Here is a 19464-nt window from a genome sequence, read left to right on the forward strand (position 1 = left end):
ATTTCATTTTAAGCTAGGAACTTGAAACTTTGCAAATAGATATTAAATTTAAATACAAGAAAACTAATTTCAGAGTTTTTGAAAATTCATCCCCTAAGGTGGTGAAAAAAGGGTTGAAAGTTTGTATGCATATCAAACATTTTTTCGAGCGCGGGACTTGAATCTTTGTATTTGGGGATATTATTAAAAGACAGGAAAAGTAACTTCAGCGTTTTTGAAAATTCATCCCCTAACAGGGTTAAAAAGGGGTTGAAAGTTTGAATCCATTACAAATGCTTTGAAACTTCTTTGAAAGGCATAATAGCCGATCACAAAATAAAGTGATTGCGACGTTTTTTGAAAATTCAACCCCTAAGGGGGTTAAAAAGGGGATGAAAGTTCGTCTTGGGGTGCAAATGTCATTTTAAGCTAGGAACTTGAAACTTTGGAAATAGATATTAAATTTAAATACAAGAAAACTAATTTCAGAGTTTTTGAAAATTCATCCCCTAAGGTGGTGAAAAAAGGGTTGAAAGTTTTTATGGATATCAAACATTTTTTCGAGCGCGGGACTTGAATCTTTGTATTTGGGGATATTATTAGACGACAACACAAGTAATTTCAGCTTTTTGTAAAATTCATCCCCCAACAGGCTTAAAAAGGGGTTGAAATTTTGTACGGGGTTCAAATTCTATTTTAAGCTAGGAACTTGAAACTTCATAAAAAGGTATTATTTTAAAATGGAAAAAAAAAATTTCAGCGTTAATGAAAATTTTTATCTCAAGGTGGTGAAAAAAGGGGTTGAAAGTTTGTATGGAGTTCAAACATTTTTGTGAGAACGGGGCTTGAATCTTTGTACAGAGGCATATTATTAGAATACAAGAAAAGTAATTTCAGCGTTTTTAAAAATTCATCCCCTAAAATGGTTAAAAAGGGGTTGAAAGTTTATATAGGGTTCAAATTTTATTTACTTCCAACTTCGTAAATAGGTAGTTAGGTACATAGTAGGTTTTATTAAATAGATGACATGAAAATCTTCTAAAGGGGGTTTAGAGGGATTATGTCGAGAACAATTTTATTTAGTTAGGGGCTAGAAACTTCGTAGGTTGTGAAAGACAAGTCTCATGCGTTGTATAATATTAATAATTAACAAATGATTAACCGTCCTACTGCAATATTTTGCTGCATATTGTTCTAAGCTAATGTAGAATATATAACCACCAATATACAAATCCACGCGTACGAAGTCGCGGGCAACAGCTAGTTAATAATAATGTATAATTTAATCAGTAGGTACATAATAACTTTTTATTATTTATCGATACTGTTTAGCTTCATGTGAAGGAATCAATAAAAACTCGATAAATTACTTTTTAATTATATTAAAAATTACGTAGACATAATATTTTGTGGTTACATAGAATAATTCAGTATAAACAATGTTGAGAAATGCACCAGCTGTTAAGTTTTGTGATCGCCGATAAAACATTTTACTTAAATCAAATATAGCAATTTACGGTCGCATTATTGCTTTAACCACAGAGCCTACTCTCCACATCTCATTAAACAAAAAACATAAGCAGGTATTTTAGTATACAAAAGGTATTTTTTCAAACAAGTTAGGTTTTACATGACAATGCAGTTACAATTATACTTCTGATCAGATGGGACAAGTACGCCTACTTGGAAATACAGGCGAAGTTGAGGTTTAGAAGCACTTCTGCCATACTTCATTAAACATTAGGTATAAAAGTGTGCCCATAGAGAACTAAAGTTAAAGAGTAACAGCTTCAAACAATGGGACTGAGTGTAAGGCCTGAGTGGACGCTCGAAGCGGAGCGTTCGGCGGGGCGTGCAGCGTGGCGTCGGGCTCACAAGTAATTTGAGCAGCGTGCACTAAGGCCGCTCCTATACGCTTGCATTTGTTTAACATGCACGCCGCACGCCCCACCCCGCTGCACGCCCAACTCGAGCGTCCACTCGGGCCTTACACTGACTCCACTATGATCCACTGATGCTCTGTAATTTTAGTCTTCTGTGGTGGAAGTGCATCTATGCCTCATTATTGTTTGTTATACTTGTAAATCTTGTGTACGCGCGTATCCCACCTGATTTTACTTAGAATTATATCTACATAATTCCACAAAATTCACAGAATGACTTGCATTTTGAACTTCATGTGAGTGTAATTGCGATTGTCATGTAAAAGCATTAGAAACTATCATCTTACAGTAAGTTCATGACAAGGGCACTGTGTCAATAGTGCGGTGAGTCAAGCTAGTGCTGGAGCCTGGTGCTTCTCCGCTTTGAGGTCCCGTCTCACGACAAATGTTCTGCAGCAAAAATAATTGTTAGTTATTTAATGCCTAATTACTAATATTCAATGACCACAACCCTTGGCTTAAAGGATAATTATTTAAAGTAGGTATCTTTTTTAGAAATAAAACTAGAATAATGTAGATAATAAAAGTTATACCAATTTGAATCCCATTTCAGAGAGCTATGGGATTTTAATAGGATTTTTTTTACTTAATGTTCTGTAAAGAGGACACAGTAAAATTTTAAGAAATTGAGAAAGATCAAGTGAGGAATGGTGTGATGAGAGCGAAGTGTAGGGGAAATACATAATGTATTCATAAAAAAAAGAATGATTACAACAAATCCGAGTAGTTGTAGAGTATGGAGGACTACAACTTCAAGAGCACCATAAATCTAAACTGAAAAGACAAAAAAGGTTAATGAAAAGATGTTGGGTAGGAGTAAAGTAAGTGGAAGACTGGTACCAGTCTGTCTCAGGCCAGGAAACTAAGTTTTCCAAGATTCTATGCTAATAGATTACCTTGACATGTATTTGATTCTTGAGCATTGCAGCACGGAGGATTAACATAGAAGTTCTTCTTTGATATTCTTTCCCCATGGTAAGACTTCTCTCAAAAGTTGTGCTCCTCTGATCAACATCCTTTGCATACAAAATTTTGTTGTGGGAATCTATGCGAGCTTGAATCTGGCCATCCAGGATAAGCTGCATCAGCTCATCTTCAAGTGCAGTTACTGTGCGGTTAAACGCTGCGGCCATCAAGTGCATGTCAGCTGACAAGTATGGACTGAAGTATTGGATCAGAGCTCGGTTGCGTATTTGCATGTACAAAGAATTCAAATGTGGTGCTAAATACATATCTAACAACAGATTATCCCTTATCTCATCGAGTAACCTTAAGCATGAAGCATACTTGGATTCATAAAATTTAAATATTATGTCACGTAACTGCGGTTCTAGCTCTAAAAATAATTTAAAAGAACTGCTAACTATGACTTGCTTCTGAAGCTCGGAGCGGTCAAATGTAGCCAGTGCACAGAGTCCTCCGTAGATGGCAACATTGTTGCTACTAAGTAGTTCTGGATAGTCACAATGGTCAATGCTGGCCGCTAAAAAGTGTTTAGCGGCAGACTTGTACTTTTTCGTAGCCAGTTCTGCAAGTCCAGCAGCACATTTTAAACGAGTCAGGATGGTTTGGTTTGTATCTTTACCAGGTATTTCACTGAAGTCAGGTGTGCTCTCAGCCTTTGATACGTAATTAAGAACATGAGCCCAATTCTGCAAGTATACAGACACCTTAACTACATTGAGACACATCATGATAATGTGTTTTCCACTTGTGCAGTAGTCTCTGGCTCTGGAATAGCACTTCAGTGCACTTGTCAAGTCGCCACAATCCAAGTAATGGTCCCCTAGGTCATCATGCCCTCTCCGGATGCTTTCCTTAATAGAATTTGTTTTATAGTTTTTAAGATCAGTGTCTAATTTCTCCAGTTTTATTGCCGCCTTTTTAGTCTTTGATTCAACCCATATGGTATCAAGAACTGGGATGTCCTGAGAGCCCATTTGTACTGCTATATCTGGCAGGCCTGCACTAGCTATTGCGTCTGCTAGTTTCTTGTGTAAAGACTGATAAAGACTTACATTATATGTTGTCATGACATAGGATATAGCCATTTTGAGAGCTTCTAATCTCAGTGAGGGACAATGATCTGCTACAAACATTAATCTGTACAATTTGGCAAAACCTGTGTAAGCTGAAGCGTAAGTTTCGAGGTCTAAGGTGGGATTCTCAACAACATAGCACTCTGATTCATTGTTTTCATTGTCTTCTAGCGGAACATCTACCTGCATAGGCTCTGCGGCGTTCTGTAATTACAAGACTTAAGTTTAATACTAATGCTGAACCACATTAAGCAAATAAAAGGAGTAAATTAGGTAAAACAAGAAATCTGCTCACCATTTCGAACATCTTATAATGAGAGTTATTTACGATAATACGCGAATTCCACTGTCAACGCAGGAAACCAACCTAAAACACAAAGTATTACTTTGAATCTTTATCTTCACAGTTCAACGATGGATGCTAATTAAAACTATATAACCGCACTCACTATTGTAAAACAGTTATTAAAAACTATTTAACAGCAACAATTAAATACGAAAATACCTTTATCATTACGTTTCTTATTTGCAGCGGCATTTTTCTTTTAATTGAACAGTGAAAAGAATCTGTAACGACGCGCATACACGTTCAGTATGATAGACCAGGCAAATTTTCGTTTGTAATTGATTTACGTAATATTAACCAAAATATTTGGCATTTTTATCCTCAAACCATGTATTTATTCTATTAATTTTAAATAATTATAATAACTTTTACAACTTCTTCGAAGTGCGTGTACGTACAGCTTAAAAAAAAGCTTGACCACAGATAGGAATATACAGCGACCATACGAACATTATGCAAGAGCGATAGAGAGGCAGATAACGATATTTCGATTTTTGCAGTAGGGGGTCACCCATTAATTACGTCACACGTTTAGGGGGTGGGAGGGGGTCAAGAAAATGTGACATGTTGTGACATGGGGGAAGGGGGAGTCACAAACATTGTGATGTTACTTTAACTTCATCAGTAACCGAAAATTAATTTATATTTTTTTATTCGCTGTACAGTTAAATAATGAGATTTTGGATGTAACTTTCGTTGTGTTATAAAATTACTAATATTTTTATATGAAAAATATTTTTTTATTAAAAAAATAATGCCGAGTTAATATTGTCGATTTCGTTGAAAACAAAATTGCCTAAAATGTGACGTCACACCAGGGGTGGAGGAGGGGTTTGCAAAATGTGACCAAGTGTGACAAGGAGGGGGGAGGGGTAAAAAAAACCTAGAAATTCGTTTGACGTAATTAATGGATGATCCCTAGGACCTATTTGTACATGTACAGTCAGTAACCTATTAAAAACCGTAACACACTACCGCACCGCATCAAGGTCACGGTATTTATAGCTGGTCAAGCAGATCTTGTCAGTAGAATAAGGCGGCAAATTTGAAAAATGTAGGCGCCATGAATCTAGAATTTTAACTGGATCGGGCATGAGGGGTGGGGGGAAATGACCGAACGGGATTGGCTTATGTATCTTTCAGTAGGAGTAGCAGCGAAAGCGCTATTTTTGTTTGTCCTTGTCACAGTTTCACATTTTTTTATTCCCCACGTAAATTAGTATGGATTATGGTGGGCAATAAATAAATTCGACCAATCATAGTGTCGCATTGCGTATGTTTTGTCCCTCACGGAGGCACGCGTATACTACTTCTATAGGATCCTACCTTCTATGGCAGGCGCGAGATATCGTCCCATAGAAAATTTGAATTTCCCGCCTTTTTTTACTGACAAGATTTGCTTGACCAGCTATATTATTATTATACATATTATTACAGTAATATTCTTTGATTATTATTATTACATAATGAGGCGGACTGCAATGTAGGAGTGTGAATAGCGGGCTTAACTCAAGCTTAACTTCCGCTTCCGAGCGTTTCCTTCAAATCCGTCTTGTTTGTTTGTCTATGTTTCAAAACATTTTCAAAATATTGGTTGTTTCCATGAATCTAGTTAACTAATCCTACCATCTATAGTTGTTTCTGAAGTTTCCGTGATGTTGAAGTATCTTTAGCATTTTATTCGCGTTTGGGATTTCAAGAAAAGGTAAAACGCCATGCCATGATGGTTTATTCATAATTGTACTAACATTTTAATAACTAAAGACCTACACATTAGTACTTACTGCCGCTAAGAATATTGATTTTAGCCCCAATCTACATACATCTTATAAAAAAAACAAAGACCACCGCCGCGTCTGTATGTATGTATGTATGTTCGCGATAAACTCAAAAACTAAGTGTATTCGGGTATTTCCGAATGAAGAATAGTGGCGGATAATTCCGAAAGCTGACTCTTACTACAACGGAATATGAGTGATTTTACAATGATTTTCGGGATTACCCGATTTCCGGAATTACCCGAATAAACCTTACTGAACGGATTCTCATGCGGTTTTCACCTACTTATCAATAGAGTGATTCTTGAGGAAAGTTGAGATATATAGTTGTTAAGGTTTACTCGTGCGAAGCCGATATTAATTTAATTACTCTGCTATTACCCAGGGAGTAATCTGTCGTACTATGTATAACAATTAATAATGGTATTTATGTATGTATGTAAACACTTTATTGTAAGTCCATAAGACAGTAATGCAATACGGTTGTTATGCTTGATGGGAGTAGGTAATCTATATAAATAATTATAAGGTGGTAATTTTCCATACAAAAGTTTTTGCAGCTTTAAGTCGTATTTGGTAAATATTTTTCATAACCAAAAAACGTACATACTTAGGCACAACGCACGTACAACGTATACCTACCTACACTAATGAAAAAGAAAACGTTGGGGTAGTAGCATTAAGGCCTTGTGCACACCGGTTGCGTGTACGTAGACGTGCACGTGCGCGTGCGCTAAAATGTTGGAGACGCGCACGCACACGTCTCGCAAGGCGATGTGTCGTCTCTCATAAGGAACTGTATATTACAACGCGCACGTGCACGTGCACGTCTACGCACATGCACCCGGTGTGCACAGGCCTTTATTACCAAAATTAACTGTAACATAAATATGTACGAGGGGTATTCAAAATATTCTCGGTATGAGAATGAAAACAAACAAGTACGAAAAGTTTGATATTTTTATTTTTCAATATACTCCCCCCCTATGTTCATACACTTAAAAGATCGATCAATTATTTTTTTTAATCCCTCGTAAAAATATTTTTTATCTTTCGTGTAAAAATGCTCCTCCACTGCCGCCTTCAATGCTTCATCGTCAGAAAATTTATTTCCACGCAGATCCTTTTTAAGATTGGGGAGCAAAAAGAAGTCGCTGGGGGCTAAGTCCGGACTATACGGTGGGTGAGTAACAGTTTTAAACCCACGTTCAACAATAGCTGCCTTGGCAATATGAGCAGTATAGACGGGGGCGTTGTCATGCAGAAGCAGAATACCTTTGGTTAACTTTCCTCGCCTCTTTTCTTTAATTACATCCTTTAATTGACGTAGAATGTTAGCGTAGTACTGTCCTGTGATATTTACACCTTTTTCTTTATAATCGATTAGTAATACTCCTTCACAATCCCAAAATATCGTGGCCATGACCTTGCCAGCTGAAGGGATGACCTTCAACTTCTTGGGATGAGCTGAACCCTTAATGTGCCACTGCATGGACTCTTGTTTACTCTCTGGGTCATAATGATGAACCCAGGTTTCATCTCCAGTAACTATTCTTTGCAGCACCTCATCAGGATTTTCACCGCACAGGTCAATAAAATCGGAACAACAAGCTACACGCATGTCTTTTTGAAGCCGAGTCAGCATTCGCGGAACCCATCTTGCACTTACTTTTGACATATTAAGATGGTCATGTATAATATCATGTACGATACCAATAGAGAGATTGGTTACTTGTGCTATAGATTTTACCTTCACTCGACCATCTTCCAATATAAGTTTTTCCACTTTATCAATATTTTCTTGTGAAGTAGCTACTACAGGCCGGCCAGGTCTAGGGTCATCTTCAATACTCTCCCTTCCGCGTTTAAACTCGCTTGACCACTTTTGAATGGTAGATAAAGAAGGAGCAGACTCACGGTAAACACAATCCATTTCCTCTTTTATGGTTTTTTGATTTTTACCCTGTTTTGTCAAGAATTTTATCACGCATCGATGTTCTAATTTAGTTAACATTGTCAATTCGCACAGGATGTTCATGTTTGTTCAGCAATTGCAGAAAAACAAAAGACTATCTCGGTTCGAATTATACTTTTTTTTAATGTCAATGAATAAACCTTAGCGGCCAGTAACGAAAGAAATTTTAGAAGAGGTCGTAAGATATCAATACCGAGAATATTTTGAACGCCCCTCGTAGGTATATATAGGTACTCATCGCACATAGAGAATATTTTCGTCTAATCGAATAGGTACCTATTTCAATCGAACCAAAGCAACGTGTATACAACGTGTAAGGTCTCCTAAGTTAGAAAACTTAAAAATACAAACAATAGCTCTTATTAGGCGATTAGGCCGCCTGCCGTGTGTGTGTGTGTGTGTGTGTGTGTGTGTGTGTGTGTGTGTGCGTTTATGAGCTTAAAGGCCTGTGCACACCGGGTGCGTGTGCGTAGACGTGCACGTGCACGTGCGCGTTGTAAAATACAGTTCCTTATGAGAGACGACACACCGCCTTGCGTGACGTGTGCGTGCTCGTCTCCAAAATTATAGCGCACGCGCACGTGCACGTCTACGTACACGCAGCCGGTGTGCACAGGCATTAAAGGTCGTAAGTTCTTATCTAAGATAACCAGAGATGTGAAAAATACTTTATAAAAAGTATTTAAATACAAAATACAAATACTTCTTTGATATACTATTTCAAATGCAAAATACAAAATAGTTTTTGAATTTGTATTTAAAATACAAAATACGAAATTGGTATTTTCAAAATACTTTTTAAAAATACAAATACTTGCGATAAAAGGTACTCTGAATAGTGAATACCTAGTCTGAATTAAAAAGTATTACCTACTCAGAATATCCGAATTGAAAAGACTCTCTTTATTCTTTGAAAACAGTGTGTCAATCAGTCCTCTATCTAAAGTGCAAATTTCTAGTTGTTTGCTCATATTAACCGGAAGGATGGATGGATGATGGTTTATAACGGACAATTTTTATAAGCATTAATTTAGATTTGTAATGTTTTACAGCTAGTATAATGCCTCTCGTTAGTGTGATGAAAACGTCTCGTTTGTGTTTCATCAGGGCAGAAAAGTTTGTTCTCCTCTCGTACCTTGAAACCCTCGCAACACCCAAGATTCCACTTTTTTAACCACTCGCTACGCTTGTGATCATGTGCGACGTTACTAAACAGATTCAACAGTTCCATGTTAAAAGAATGAGAGAGTTGCCAGGATTGTAACATCAGAGGAGATTGTAACTCCTACCTACATTACCTACTATAAAGTATTTTGTATTTTGAAAATAGAAAATAGGTCCCAAAAACTATTTCAAATAAAATACAAAATAGTTTTCTTCAAAAGGTATTTAAATACAAAATACAAAATAGGTATTTTGCATTTTGTATTTGCATTTTAAATACAAGTATTTCAAATAAGTCACATCTCTGAAGATAACTTATGAAAACTCCGATCACAGTTTAACAAACCAAGCAAAATTAAACGTTAAAACAATTAGTATAGAGGCCCATTTGACATAAATTTGGGAGGGTTAAATGGGTATGAGGTATACAAATATTACCGTACATGTGGAATAACGACGTTTTAGTTGGGCAAAACAGAGGCAGGATCGTGCCGGCCACCACGTGAGCTAAGTCGTAATAGTACCTACTTGATAAGTATATATTGGCTACCTAGTCTATTGTTTTATAAAACAATAGATTACGAAGAAGTAAACTGGGATGGGTGTTATGGATCACCTTTGTTACGAATATACGGAATAAAGATCTAGGCCTAGGTACCTACGTCATGAAACTATGCCTAGGTTAGATATTTTAATTACAAATATCTAGGAGCCGCAAGAACCTACTATAGCTCTGTCATTAGGAACGTTTTTCGAGAAGAACTTTAAATTGTTTTAAAATGCTCCTAAAAATAGAGTTAGTTAGACCAAGACAAGTCTGCAACAATTTAGATAGAAGACTTGCACTGCAGTGTTATTTATTCGTCATAATTCCATAGAAGTTTGACGTTTAAAATAACACTTGCACTGCGTGTGCTATAAAAATCGTTGCAGACTTTTCATGGTCTAACTCTACCTATTCCCTGCACCTACCAATAAGTGTTTTTAGAAAGAATAACAGTCAGCTGCGCTTTTGCATTGCGCATGCGTGATAAGACGTCATCGATTCAGGTGTTTCATGAAAATCTAACTCATTTCAGCATTCAGTTGGTGCAATTATAGATTACGAACTGTAAAGTGGTTTTGATAATGATAATTTAGGAGAAAACTGGATTTTTTCAACGCCGCGTACATTTACAATTTTTTTAAAGAAGAGATGGAGCGATTGCCAGATGTTCTATACAAGAGAGAGCTTGAAGATAGCTGTAAGTTATTCTAACAAGATCTGTCCAGTTATTTTATTTTAGTCGTCATGCTAGTATTTTTTGTTATTATTTAACTTATGGCTCCATTTCGATGTACTTACCGTCGATATTGTATTGGTTGAATGAGGGGCTGGGACTGAAAGGTGGATTGTTATGTATTGTAATTATACAATCTACTATTTTGAAACTTATATACGTAGGAGTCGTAGGACGTGTCCCTGCATCCATCCTAATGGATCCCAGGGTCCGGTGGGCAGCTTAATCCCGGGTATTGGCGCAGGCGCTAGGTTTAACGAAAGCTATGTACTGCATACTTATCAACTATCGACCGTAAAGATATTCGGTTTTCATACTATGTTTTCCTCATGACTAGAGATCAAAGTAAATTATGTTATTACGTAGGCAAACTATGTACTATAAATACCTACATAACTCTTTAAATTATAATTGGAATGGATATTTCTCTTTGCATGAATTTCTTCGAAAGCAGGTATTTTGTATAAAATCAACATCGATTCATGCAATCTCACTTCAGAGATAAGTCCAACGTCGGATCAGCTGTTAAAGATAAACATTCTCATTGTTCAATCCACTCCACAACCCACTGATTGCATAAACTGACATCAACACATCTGTTGTTATAATTAGGTACGTTAAACTGTCCACACTCAGCAAAACGAATACCTGTTTTATATAATCTAGATTTTGAAATAATAGTTCAAAATAAAATCGATACCTAATTGAAATACTTTAGCATGAGCGGAGGTATTTATAACTAACACTTTTAGTACCTTGGGACTTACAATACAACATTGTGTTCATGTTTATCGAGCTGGTACGGAAATAGCTCTGTGTTTTGTGATGCTAATAACCCGTTAGAGTGAAGTCGATTTTAGTAGTACGTGCAGTGATAGACTGTTGTGCTGTATTAATTTATTTGTGTTGCTATTATTGTTATAGTGTAAATATTTTCTACAAGCAGCACTCATAGTTGTTTACATTCCCTAAATGAGCTGCCCTGATTAAAACGTTCACGGTCTTGGTAAGAACGCTTCGTATATAAACACTTTAGTGGTTTGATATTTTGAATATTTTGAACGAACCATAATTCTATTGTTGTAAGTACATGTTGCTTTTTGCTTGAAGTAGTGTACAATATGCCAGTAGTAGTGTCTCTCTTGTAAATTAAGTACCTTTAAGATTCATTATGAACCATTGATTGAATACTGTTGTTCACATTACTGTTGTCTTTTCAAACCCGCGATATGAACGCCGGTCAGGAATGTTAGAGCAAAGGACGTTTTACAAATTTTTGACCACGTCTATTCTTAAAGATTTCCGTCTATCATCGATTTGATTGCGTTTTTGTCACGGAGTTCCTAAAGTATTTGGATCTGAAGTCTTTGGGATATCGATCAATTCCATGTTAGCATATTATTAAATTGTCAACAAAATAAAGAAAGCGTTTCAAAGCGCTTTTATTTAAACTTAATTGTACAATACAAGTAACAGTACATTTTGATGGGGGTTGAACCGCTCTAACACTCATAGTACCTATCCATAAAATTATAGGTTGCTGACTAATCCCGAGATCCGTGCAATGTATTCGACTACGATGGGTGCCTTCCTGACGTTGGCGTATTTCTTGCACTGCGAAGGTGCAGCGCCGGCTCTCAACGACCGGCCTATCATCGGAGTGTTGGCGCAAGAACAACACTACAAGTTTTGGGATAAATATCCTGAGGACTACACTAGCTACATCGCGGCATCGTATGTTAAAGCTTTGGAGGCGTCCGGAGCTAGAGTTGTGCCTATAATGTACGTGAATCTTTTTATTTAATCAATCCTTTCTCGGCTTCGTGAATCTCTTCAGATCGAGTAAAAACTTTAGGAGCATTGCATTAATCGGTAGTCTCGATCAAAATGTTAGCGGGACGCGCTTATTATTTGTAGGTACATACTTGGCAGGAAATTGAATTGAATGGAAAAGTTAGAGACTTGATAGATACCAACTTATTTTAAGATGTCTCTGCAAGATAAAAGCAGCAGCTACCTATTTCAGTTAAACATTCAAAATGATAAATTTCCGCAAACACTTTATTAAGACATTAATACGTATAATTTTATAATTAGCAATTTAAATTTACTATACTTGCTACCTGACTTTGAACGTAGTGTTTAGATCCCTCCAAATTTTTTAGTAGATGGCAATAAAATAAAATAATATAACCATATTTACTATTTTATGAAATGATTTATTTTGTTTCAGGATCGGGAAAGACCGTACTTATTATAAAGATATTATAGGCAAATTAAATGGGTAAGTCTTGTTCATTCTTATAATTTATATAATAGTTAACAGTAGAAATATCTAATAGGTTTCTATAACCTATTAAATTACAATGCAAATACATATGTAAGATTGCCAAATTAAAACATTTACCCTAAAATGTTTTTAACCGATTATAAGAAGGGAGCCCTGAATTCGGTTATTTAAGAGGGCTTCAATAATACCGATTTATATTTTTTTATTTATTTTGGATAATAGAAGCTTTTTATGTTTTTATCTTTATGTGTTCGTGCACAAACTTTGTGTGTTGGTATCGGTTAATACATATGTAAAAAAAAATCAGTACCTACCTATATGGTATTTAATGGTATAATATACCAGCGATGGTTTAGATGAGTTAAAATTTACTCGAAGTCGACTAATCTATTAGTACATATTACCTAAGATGCTAGCTACTTACATTTTTCTGTTAGGTCAATGTTGTAAAAAAAATTTCAGTGTCCTTTTCCCTGGCGGAGCTACATACTTCAACCAGTCCAACGGTTTCGCGGACGCTGGCCAACACATCTACGAGTTAGCCACCGAAATCAACGAGGCAGGGGACTATTTCCCTATCTTCGGCACCTGTCTTGGCTTCGAGCTGATCATCATACTGGCTTCCGGTCGAGGGCCTGTCGAGAACAGGGTTACTTGCCACTCTTTTGGGAATAGTCCTCTTAATTTTACTAGTGGTAAGTTTTTTTATCTTCGGCACCTATTTATTTATGGTTTCGACTTGCTTTCTTTTTTATTAATCTAAGCTTTTAGGTTTTTTTTATTCCGTAGGCGGCTAGAGGTAATAAAGAACAGGGTCACTTGCCCCTCTTTTTTAACCAATTTCTAGATTACGAACGAAGAGGTTCTCAATTCGACGACATCTTTGTTTTATTTTTATGTGTTTCCCGATTTCGTGAAAACATAAATGACCCAGCTGATTTCAAAATGAGTATACTTGGTCAACCAGATCTTGACAGTAGAAAAAGGTGGCAAATTTGAAAAATGTAGGTCTAGGAAAAGTCTTTAATTTTATTATTCTGTATTTTTGTAGATTTCCGCAACAGCAAGATGTACAAGAGCGCCGACGACGACATTATCAATATATTATCCCGTGAAGACATCACAGCTAACCATCATCAGTATTGCATCGTGGATGAGGTACGTTTTTCAAATTTCGCGTATTCGGCAGCTGTCTGTTTGAGTAGGTACTTAGTGAAAAAACAAATAGCGATCCGATAGATTCCGTGTGAAAAAAAGAAACTCACAGTAGTTGGCTATTAATTAGTCATGCGCAAAATGTTTCACTAAAAAGAAAAGATTGATATGCATCTTTCGTAATACGCTCTGAAGTACTTCACTCCTTTAGTTCACTAGTTCAGTTTAGTTCAGTAGCTCAACAGATCCATCTATATCAACAGTACTGGTTTCATTTCTCTCATTTGCGGATATATTGAGTTGAGTGAAGAATTTGATAGATAATTTCATTCAATATGAATCACTCAAACAAATTAATTTATGAATCGTAGGTTTAACATGGCGTCCTTGTTACTCTCTAAACAAATGAGCAAGTAAATGAAAAGGTTTTTAAACTGAACTGCTGAAGTAATTAATTAAAGAACTAAATGAATCCGAACTGAACTAGTGAATGAACGAGTGACATCAAGTGAAGTACTTCAATTGAATCTTTCATTCGCGAACTACCCATGTCTACTATTAATACTGCTGGCGAGACCGGCGAATAGGTACGTACATATATTATGTACTTTTTATAATACATAATAGGTACTCACCTTTGAAGAAAAATCTCGTCAATTGGTACTCGCTCTGAATGTCGTCGGTTAGATACTAGCTTTAAATCCAAATAACTTGTTGACTCTAGTCTCAAAGCTGAAAATTTTAAAATAATGCCTCCCTCTCGCACCCATAACGATACAAAGTGCACACTGCAGTATTAACCGAGATTGCAATGTGTTATTATTATATTATTTTAATCAAATATCGCTTTAGCCAGTGCTACGCTTCGTAGCTGTCGCAGTGCTTGTTGTAGCATACTTTTCCGAAATGGTGGAGAAAATAACAATTTCTGAAAAATAACACATTCGTAGTTGTATTCCATATAGTTGAAATCCCTTTTTTCAGCAATTTTTAACGTAAATTTTCAAGTTGTTTTCCATTATGAGAATTTAAGATTTACAGGACTGTGTAGGTACCTACGTCTAATAATACCTAGTAATGAAAATGCTTTTAGTAAATTTTTGCGAATGCCTTCTATGATACAATTTTTTTATATATGTTAAAATAATAATTCCTAGACAGAGGTAAAGGCAGTTCCTAGATTTTAAACAGCAGCCATACTCAAGCTTTGAAACCTAAATTGAGCTTAATTTGATACTGATATGATATAGCTCATTCACCTTGCTTGCTATCATGTACAAATTACACTGTTAAATACACGCACTTATAACTATAGGTAATTTAAATATGATTTCAGAATCTAAAGTCTCACAACTTGACTGAAGACTGGCGGGTAACTGCACACAGCAACGACGCCAATGGACTGAAGTTCATAGCTAGCGTCGAACATAATAGGTAGGTAGGTACCTAATTTACAAAAGGAACTTTCCGCTCTGTGCGAAGTAGGTACTAAGTCAACAGTCGCCATGCACCAAATATAGTGACGGCACAGAATAAATAATAGTACTAAGTACAGAAGACTAACTCTCTAACAAAACGCGTCTGTTACGATCAGCACAGATATGGCCGCTAGGTGGCGACAGCGCCACGCGCGGCTTATGGCTTTCCCCAAAATTGGGGCCAAACGGATGTACTTTTAGCTACCTGTAGCAAAGCGACGAAATCGCGGAGTGAGACACGCCTGGTGACGGCCAAAACGGTGGGTATAGTTTTTTATGGTTCCTAACAAAGATTAGGCCACATTGGCCGTCATCTATTTGATGCTGACTGATGTACAGACTACTACAGACTAGGAATTGGATTACTATGCCTTTTCGTACCTTGTCAGAGTGAATCAATGTGAAAGTCAATAATCTCGTATTATTGTCACTGTGACAAGGTGACGAAGTGGCGCACAAATCTAAACATGTAAACTTAATATAATTTTCACACCTCCTATTCGGAAAAGAGCGTTTTCTTCCCTGCTACGAGGGATCAAAGTGGTACTTTTCCTCCCTGCTAGGAGGGATCAAAGTAACACTTTTCTGTTCAAGCACACTATTTTTACATTTTTTTTAGCTTAAATAATGTGTTTAAGCATCAGATTGTGTCAACACTAAGATTTTTTTATTTTCCTCATAGTTGATGTGAAAAGCAGTATGTGTCACACGGTATCAAAATTATTTCGTCGTGGGCGTTATCACTTGAATCCCTCATTACGCTCAGGATTCTACTTTAGACTCACTCACTACGTTCGGGATTCTATTGTAGAATCCATTGCTTCATTCAGGATTCAATGTACGCCCTTGACGGAAATATATCATTTTGATCGCTTGTAACACAAACTAAGATTGTTCCAGTTTATCTACACTCAAAAGTATGTAATGGAATCGTTTTTATTGTTTTTTTTTGGAAAATTCCTAGTTGAAACAAGTTTTCACCTAAAATTAATTTTTAATATTAACCATAACTAGTGTTCACCAAACCGCGCACTTAAAATGGATTTTAAAGGTAGAAATATTTCCCTAACTGAGCTAAGATAAAATACCTACATATATACCTACGCTCTAGAATAAATATTTTACTGCCACATTGAGTCAAGAAATATTAATATATGCTTTCAGGTATCCATTTTACGGCGTCCAGTTTCATCCAGAAAAAATCTTCGAATGGAAACAGACCCAGACTTACCCTCATACTTTTAATGCGATCAAAGCGAATCGTCACTTCATGGATTTCTTTGTGAACGAGTGCAGAAGGAACCACCATTCGTTTGCTGATGCGGAAGAAGAAAATAAGTGCCTTATTTATAACTATAACACACATTTTACAGGCGCAGAAGGGAGCGCATACGAACAGTGTTATTTCTTTGAGCCTAGAAATGCTGGAAAAAGTAAAGAAAATTATACAATTGTCGCAATTTAAGTTACGCCACAGAATAAATAATACATAGTACTAAGTGCAGAAGACTCACTCTCTAACAAAACGCGTCTGTTACGATCAGCAGAGATATGGCCGCTAGGTGGCGACAGCGCCACGCGCGGCTTATGGCTTTCCCCAAAATTGGGGCCACAGACCTAGAATCCGCGCTCGCGCTTGACAGACAGCTTAAGTGTGCGAAAGGGAAGCCATCACGTATATGAACATCCCATGAGTGCGAAAGAGTCAGACTACCAATGAGAAAACGTAACCACTTTTGAGTTTGACGACGGCCGCTGACGGCCAAGAGCGTATCACGGTAATTTTCAAATTGAAAAATATACACGGATTAGGACGAAAAGTATTAAATAAAGTAATTCAGTGAAGATGGTGTCTTGTAGTGTGCCGGGTTGCAGTGTCACAGGGCCAAATAATCCAAGCAAATACTCATTTCAGAGGATTTATGATATTCCGAGCGTAATTTTCATAACGATATTTTGTCAAATTAACAGCGTAAAAAGTGTAAGAAGCCGGTTTATACAGTTGATTATAAGTTTTTCTTCCTTTGTGTGCTAATATTTTATCATTATACTCGATAATTTAAAATATTTTGTGTAAAAACATAAACTGTCACTTTACGCTAGGGCTTGACAAAATGTTCAGATGACAGTATCGATAACTTGTCGGTATATTAATAGCTATAGCTGGTCAACCAAATCTTGTCAGTAAAAGAAGGCGCGAAATTCAAATTTTCTATGGGACGATATCCCTTCGCGCCTACATTTTTCAAATTTGCCGCCTTTTTCTACTGTCAAGATCTGGTTGACCAAGTATATGTAATCATTTCTTCACAAGACATAATTAAGATATTAACCTTTATAACCGACTTCAAATAATAACGATTGTTATACCTTTTTGAAGGTGCAGATGTTTAGCAGTAAATTTAAACTTCACTTTCCAACACAGTAAGAGTTAGACTAAGATAAGGCTGTAACGATTTTGATAGCACACGCAGTGCAGGTGTTATTTTATACATCATAATGTCGTAGAATTTTAACGTTTAAAATAACAAATTTGAAAAAGTAGTCGATAAAGCAATCAAACACCGACAGATTATTAATATGTTGTAACATGACATCACTATTTTTGATCTCCCATAGACAATTTACGCACACACTTGCATTTCATTTTTGGTCGCACTTTTTAAGATTGACAGTTGTTCTTGTCTATTCTAATTCTATGATTGGGGCCGAACGGATGTACTTTTAGCTACCTGTAGCAAAGCGATGAAATCACGGAGTGAGACACGCCCGGTTACGCTGTGAACATGATTATTAATTAATAATCTAAGTATGATCTATGTATATTGAATATTTAAATTAATAGAGATTCATGAGTTTTTTATGATGAAGTTTTATTTTTCTTGCATATTGCACTACAGTGTTACAGTCATAGAACTGTTTACCGAGAGTGACTGAAACAGCAAGACACGTTCGTACGTTTCCGTAAAAATACGAAGGAAAATACTTAAAATGCACTATACATGTGTACATTGTTTAAATTTGATTTGTTTTAGGTTTATTTAAGTAAATTTGAATAATGTACCTACCTTTTTAGGTACATAGTTAAAAAAAGTCTGTTAATTTAATAAAGTTCCTGTCATTTTCGTATTCCGGCCGCATTCCTGACAAACGGCCAAAATTCCAGACATCTCGTAACCCTACTGCTGCGGGCTCAGCGCGGTTCCATTTTTATCGACTATGCCCGTCACTTTCGCACTTACATACTTGTTAGAACGTGACAGCATGGTGATAAACGATATGCGACCGTGCTACGAGGGCTGTTGTCGTCATGTTGTAAGTACTATATGTATTATATGCATATTCATCAATAACACTGCTTTTATTTGAGCGCTTATAATAAAGGTGATTTATTTTGATATCACTGGCAGTTCTTTAATTGACAATAGAAGCTGGAATAGAAAAATATCAAAGCCTATAATACTTCTTGGTTCGTACCTATGACTTAGTTACATCATGTAATAAAAATCTGTAACTCCCTAGGGCATAAAATGGGCTAAAACTTCCGCTAAGTTTCAGAGTTTAACTATAACGTTCACAACTTATGAGCACGTGTGATGAATATTAAATGTTTTGTTTCACCATGGTTTCACCACACCAACTGGTAAAGGCTCTTCTGATTGTTCAAAAACCGATAGCAAAGTTGCATTTTATTCACATGTGAGGCAAAGTAATCAAATGCAAATTTTGAGTTGTTATGTTTGCTGGTTGAATTGACTTTAGAATGATGATTTTGAATGATAAATATTTAATAACATTCATTGGGATTTGATTTGATTTGTTTTTGTTTGATATCTTTAGGTTAATATTTTCATCGGGTTGGTGTGGTGAAAAATGTTGTGTTGTGTTTCACTCGGGGGCAAATTTTGTTTAATCCTCGTGCTTTGAAACCCTCGCAACGCTCAAGAATCTTTCGCTTGCTCGGGTATCAATATTAGCACGAGCGGTTAAACAACAACTTTGCCCCCTTGTAAAACAAATAACTATTGAAATTTAAA

At 36.3% G+C, this 19464-nt stretch overlaps 2 protein-coding genes across 3 annotated transcripts; one reads left to right on the top strand and one right to left on the bottom strand.

The window, feature by feature from the left end:
* Nucleotides 1-1979: 1979 nt before the first annotated feature.
* LOC134652458 (COP9 signalosome complex subunit 1) lies at nt 1980-4549 on the bottom strand. 2 transcript variants are annotated; one of them, XM_063507648.1, is made up of 4 exons: nt 4467-4549; nt 4257-4328; nt 2819-4165; nt 1980-2312 (listed from the first exon to the last, which is right to left on the bottom strand). In XM_063507648.1, the coding sequence occupies exons 2-4, from the start codon at nt 4266-4268 to the stop codon at nt 2217-2219; spliced, it is 1455 nt and encodes a 484-aa protein (XP_063363718.1). In that variant the 5' UTR covers nt 4269-4328; nt 4467-4549; the 3' UTR covers nt 1980-2216. The 2 variants fall into 2 exon arrangements, with proteins under 2 accessions (XP_063363718.1, XP_063363719.1); XM_063507649.1 differs by having other exon boundaries at nt 4411-4480.
* Nucleotides 4550-10348: 5799 nt separating this feature from the next.
* LOC134651968 (gamma-glutamyl hydrolase A-like) lies at nt 10349-16892 on the top strand. Its single transcript, XM_063507113.1, has 7 exons — nt 10349-10468; nt 12041-12286; nt 12738-12788; nt 13257-13489; nt 13846-13952; nt 15286-15383; nt 16592-16892. Exons 2-7 carry the CDS (start codon nt 12069-12071, stop codon nt 16890-16892), a joined length of 1008 nt encoding a protein of 335 aa, XP_063363183.1. The 5' UTR covers nt 10349-10468; nt 12041-12068.
* Nucleotides 16893-19464: the final 2572 nt, after the last annotated feature.

The sequence above is a fragment of the Cydia amplana genome, chromosome 11, assembly GCF_948474715.1.
Source record: "Cydia amplana chromosome 11, ilCydAmpl1.1, whole genome shotgun sequence".
In the NCBI taxonomy this organism is placed as follows: Eukaryota; Metazoa; Arthropoda; class Insecta; order Lepidoptera; family Tortricidae; genus Cydia; species Cydia amplana.